Source organism: Myotis lucifugus, unplaced genomic scaffold (genome assembly GCF_000147115.1).
Source record: "Myotis lucifugus unplaced genomic scaffold, Myoluc2.0 scaffold_0, whole genome shotgun sequence".
NCBI classification, from domain to species: Eukaryota; Metazoa; Chordata; class Mammalia; order Chiroptera; family Vespertilionidae; genus Myotis; species Myotis lucifugus.
In genome coordinates, this window is record NW_005871048.1 from 41,616,265 (window position 1) to 41,621,674 (window position 5,410).

The 5,410-nt window shown below is 41.6% G+C and overlaps 1 protein-coding gene across 1 annotated transcript in view; it reads right to left on the reverse strand.

Moving 5' to 3' along the window:
- The window catches only part of NAIP (NLR family apoptosis inhibitory protein), a 32,953-nt gene extending 29,363 nt beyond the window's left edge, over positions 1 to 3,590 (reverse strand). Inside the window, exons 1-3 of the mRNA XM_023751024.1 lie at positions 3,434 to 3,590; positions 2,778 to 3,348; positions 1,357 to 1,456 (exon numbers count right to left, since the gene is read on the reverse strand). Of these exons, the coding sequence (XP_023606792.1) occupies positions 1,357 to 1,456; positions 2,778 to 3,345 (668 nt within the window). The 5' untranslated portion in view covers positions 3,346 to 3,348; positions 3,434 to 3,590. The remainder of the gene's footprint in view (positions 1 to 1,356; positions 1,457 to 2,777; positions 3,349 to 3,433) is intronic.
- Between the last annotated feature and the right edge of the window lie 1,820 nt (positions 3,591 to 5,410).

The window sequence follows — 5,410 nt, forward strand, 5'->3', positions numbered from 1 at the left end:
AGGGAATTTTACAGGACAGATTACATGGCTTCTATAAAGGATAAATGACAAGAAAAAGAGGAAAGAAGGAAATCTATAAATTAAAAATATTAAGAGACAGATCAACTAAATGTAATAGACAGATTTGTTTGGATTCTGATTTAAATTAACCAGCAGTAAAGAGAGAAAAGGAGTTGGAGGGATGTGGACATTGAACAATGACTCAGATATTTGATTATATGTATTGTGGAATCAATGTTAATTTTGTTTAGGAGAAATAATGATACTGTGGTTTTATTTCTTAGAGATATTTTAGAATATAACTCTAAAATATAAGAATATCAACAAATGGCATTACATGACTTTAATATAATCTGGCTATTATTATTTCTGGAGAAAGGTGGGTGAAAGATGAATGGACTATTACTTGGCCATGTGTTAATAAGTGCTTATTATACTACTAGAGGCCCAATGCACGAAATTCATGCAAGAGTAGGCCTTCACAGCCCCGACTTCATCCAGAACTTCATCCTGTGGGTCGAGACCCCTTTGGGGGTCGAACGACCCTTTCACAGGGGTCGCCTAAGACCATCGGAAAACACATATATAATTGCATATTGTTTTTGTGATTAATCACTATGCTTTAATTATGTTCTATTTTTAACAATGAAATTGGGGATCACCACAACATAAGGAACTGTATTAAAGGGTCAGGGCATTAGGAAGGTTGAGAACCACTGGTCCAGAAGGTCATCTGGATGGTCGTTCCGCTGTTTGGCCGTTCAGTCGATTTGCATATTATACTTTTATTATTATAGATTCTCTCCACCTTTGAAATTTTCCATAATAAAGGTTTTAAAAACTATAAAGGGAATGAATATGTATTTGCTAGATACAAAGTGATGTAGAAATACTAGTAAATATAGCATTAAAAATAATTAGAATACACTTTATTTTCTAAGCAGGGAACTAAAGAGCATTGCAACAATCAAAATTCTGAGTTTTTAAAATAAAATGTTTCTGTTTGGTATATAATCAGCAGTACATGAAACCATTTGTAATAGTCTTAAACATTGTTTTACTTTCCAACTTCCTTTAAATGCCATTTTACATCATCCCTATGTGAATTATTCTTATTTATCAATTAGGGTGGATCCTGAAACTTCTACTTAACAAAACGTGTCTTCATATTTTGGATGATAAAACATTTAAGAAATTATTTTTAAATTATGTGATTCTTGCTTGAAGAAATTCTGGAACATTCCAGTTTTGAGTAGGGAAAAAGCCTGAAAATGCTTCTCTAGGAAGGTGACTCTTGTCTTTAGTTTTGTTTCAGAGGAGAGAGAAAGAGAGAGAGAGAGAGAGAGATCTACTTACTTGGGGAACCACTTAGCATGCTCCTTCCAAGGATCATCTCCTTCCTCCCAATTTCCTAAACATCCACCACAGGAAAAGCACTGCACAGTGTCTCGTTTCCCTGCATGTGAAGAAAATGTTTAGATTGTTCGGCAATGGCACCACGGGTAGTCCCAGAAGGTCTGTCTCTGGGAGTTGCCTCTCTGTGCGTGAGGAAGACTTACTCCAACATCTCTGTCCACTTCCACTGTCATCTGGCTGAATCTCCATCCACAGCCCCAGGGCCCAAAAAGACCATTTTTTAAGCCTAGGACCTCCCTGTCAGCCATGGCCATACTGCACATACACCTGTTTAACACCTGCCCGCCAGGTGTTCCCAGAGCTGGTATTTGCTATTTGAGCTCTCAGAGCCACAGTAGTGGGGAAGCAGAGAAATCCAAGAACTCACAACGTAGAGCACGGTTAGAAAACCTAAGGTGTAGCTCTGCAATGAAATTTCTATGGACACAGGAATGTTTTTAAACTCTTTGAGCCTCAATGAACTCAACTGTGAAATGGAGGTAATTGGTGAGTTTGTTGGTACTCAGTAAAAGATTGCTGTTATTGTTATTACAATTCGCATTCACACCCATCATAACCTTTACGGCATGCCTAGGTCAATTCAAACTGCAGTTTTCTTAATGCAGTTTGCCCTATACATTAGAATTAGCCCTACGATTAAAACCAACCCACCAACAAACAGAAAGCCATTCCAATATTGCAGCAATTAAAAGAATCAAAGGAAGATCTTATAGCAGCAGCAAAAGGGAAAGGGGAGGAGATTGGGGTCTGGCTGACCTCATGATTTATTTTATTTTATTTTATTTTTTGTTATTCCTCACCCGAGGATATATTTTCCAATGATTTTTAGAGAGAGTGGAAGGAGAGAGGTGAGGAGATGGAGGGGGGAGGGAAGAAAGGAAGGAAGGAGGGAGGGAGGGAAGGAGTAAGGGAAGGAGGGAGGGAGGGAGGGAGGGGAGGAGAGAGAGAAAGAGAGAAACATCAATATAGGTGGCCGAGGATTGAACCTGCAACCCAAGTATGTTCCCTTGACCAGGAATTACACCTGAGACCCTTCGGTGTATGGCCCGACACTCTTACCACCTAGCAACACCAGCTAGGGCCCTCATGGCTTATTTTAAGGACCTTAAGAATGTTGTCAATATTGTCTAAGGTCCAAATTTAAGGAAAAGTAACTGTCTAATTATGTACATATTTGACAAATTAATATGTGATACGAAACATAAAGCTCAAGTAAATTACTGAAGTTGAATTTTAATAAACTAGACTTTATACCTAATACATTTAACAAGTGAGGAAAGGTTCACAAAATATTGCAACTGAAAAATGGAACCTAAACTTAAAACTCCGGAGAAATGCTTCAGAAAATTATTTCAAATTACCTGTAAAGACAAAGCCAGCTGCTGAGAGCTCCCGTGGGGATGTCCCATGGGCATAAAATGGCCAATCGTGGAAGGATTCAAGTCTGGCCTTCTCTTCTCGGTACTTTGCTTTGTCTCCTCTCATCTTGCTCTCTGGATTCTTAACTCTTATGTCATACTTAGCAATGTTGCCAACATCTTTGCCCAAAAGGAACTCACAGTGCGGGCTGAACTTCTTATGGTGTTCTAAGGGGAGACGCTTGAGGGTGGTACAAAACAGGATTAAGCTACAGCAGAAGCACTGCACCCCCGATTTTATGCCGGTGAAATAAAACCCAGCCGCTGCCATCTCCTGTGGTGTCCACGAGCTGTAGGAGTCATAGGTCACAAAAGTCTTTAACCTTTTTGCTTCACTGCGCATTTCTGAGTTAAAGCCCTTCTGCATTTTTTCTCGATCTTCCTGCTCCTTTTTTTCTATTTCCTTTACAAACTGAACCATGTCGATGCCTAGAAGAGCAGACAGCTGAGGGATAGTAGTTTCATCATACTGGGAAATCCTCTGGTCAGCGGCCTCCTCCTGTGAGGCCATTTTCTGAGAAGGGAAAGAAAAGCAGGTTAGCAGACATTTCCACTTGTTTGACTAGTTCTGAGATTTTCTTCAACCCTTTTATTCTTACTTTTCATTTCTTTTGAATAGTACTGCTCTGTGCATCATTCAGCCCGAGGGGGAGGGAAGACACTAGTAAGTCAACGACAGCCCCCCTCACTCCATCCTGTCCTCCCAGCAGTAAGGTCACCTGCTCCGTCCAAGCGGTTGGAGGCCCTCTTATCACAGCATCAGTCGTCACTTACATCAAAGGCATAAAATAGGGAACTCCTTGGTGTGGTCACATCAATCCAAAGATGCTTGCTTGCATCCCCAACACTTCAGGAGCCTCAGGAGTATTCCATGGAACACCTGCAGGTGTAATCAGGTGGTTCCACTTTACAAGGTGCTTTATGTGCCCCCTGCCTTTGTCCAAATTGCTAAGCTGATTTGCAATTTGCCCATCTACCCACATTTCTGCAAAAGTGGCAGCGAACAGAAGGTCTTTCTTTTTTATATATTTTTTAATTGATTTCAGAGAGGAAGGGAGAGGGAGAGAAAGATAGAAACATCAATGATGAGAGAGAATCATTGATTGGCAGTGAACAGAAGGTCTTGATGAAGGCCAAGCGTGCCCTTCATTTTGCAGTAACTAAGGCAAGGAAAAGCACTCAGTGGTCCGTAATGAGTTAAATCTGTTCCAGCAGTTTCCTGAGCAGCTCTCTAGAGCAGTCCACAGGGTTACTTCGCTTTTTGGTTGATTAGTTCCTTTGTTTCAAGTTCTCTTGCTGCCCTCTCCCTGTAGCGCCTCTTAATGATTATCTATCAGACGAGGTCTCATTCTGAACAGAAGAAATACTTGCACATCTCTCCTTTGGCCTCATGTTTCTTCCCTTCACAGAAGAAACCAGCCAAAGTTAGGACTTGGCAGGCTAAGGCCCTTTCTTAGTTACTTTCATTTTTGCCAAAGCAGCCAAAACCAGCTGAGATAACAGCATTCTCAGCTGACTTCCCCTCTATCTGAATTTCTGTTTTAATTCACTCAGCTACTTCCTCCAGCTCTGGATTGACCACATTTAAATTCCATTGCTGTGCCTTCCCTCCCATCAATAGTCATAGTACTTGAATGAATTCAAACCAGGGATTCCTCGGCAGCCAGCCTGCCATCAGTGGTTGTAAATCTTTCGCCCACTTTTCATTTTTCTTTCTGCCAACCAAAGCCTTGGCCGTTATTTAAGTTATAAAGCCGAAGACTGTCTCAATGATCCCATTCGCAGTGCTATCTTTAGCATGTCTACAGGTTTGGTTACTTGCAAAAAACTCATTGGACTCTTTGTAGTATACTTACATAAGACTTTAATACAGGTCGAGGATAAGATACAAAAATAAAAATAAAAAACAGGCAAACGTCAGAGAGGGCTCAGATCCCAGGTCCGGTTCCTGGCCGCCTAAGCGGCACAGGCTGTGCTGCATTTCAGGGAATGGACAACCTAGGTCTGTGCGAGATACCTTGGTCTCGGGAAACTACAATCCCTTTTATACTCTTCTGGTCACGTGGCCAAAACTAGGCTACCTGACCAGCCTCAAAAACAGAAAAGCTGGTGTAGGGTGCCTCTGGCCTGTCTCAGACCCCAGCACAGGACTACAGTAATCACTAGTTAGTACATTCCATGCAGATTTGGCCAAGAGACAGCACTGTGGCTCTAGACCTCCCCAGAGATAAACACAGGTTTCAACAGAACAGCTAGGATCAATTTTAGGTTCATGGCCAATTTTGCTCATCAGGAGGCCATTTCTGGGGACGAGAGATCTCCAAGACCCTCTCCAGATTTCATGTCCTTTGACTACAAGAGCAAAGAGTACCAGTTGAGGCAACTATGTCATGGATCTAGGATTTAAACACAAGTCTGGGTGGCTATAGTGCCTGTCCTCTTGCCTCCAGAGAAACAAAAATAAGAGAAATAAGAGTGCCGTTACTTCAGGTGTGGAAGAAAAGCACCTTTGCCAGAAATGGTCATTTACTTACCGAGAGGTTTAGCCAGAGTCTCTGTCCAGTGGAAGGAGAATG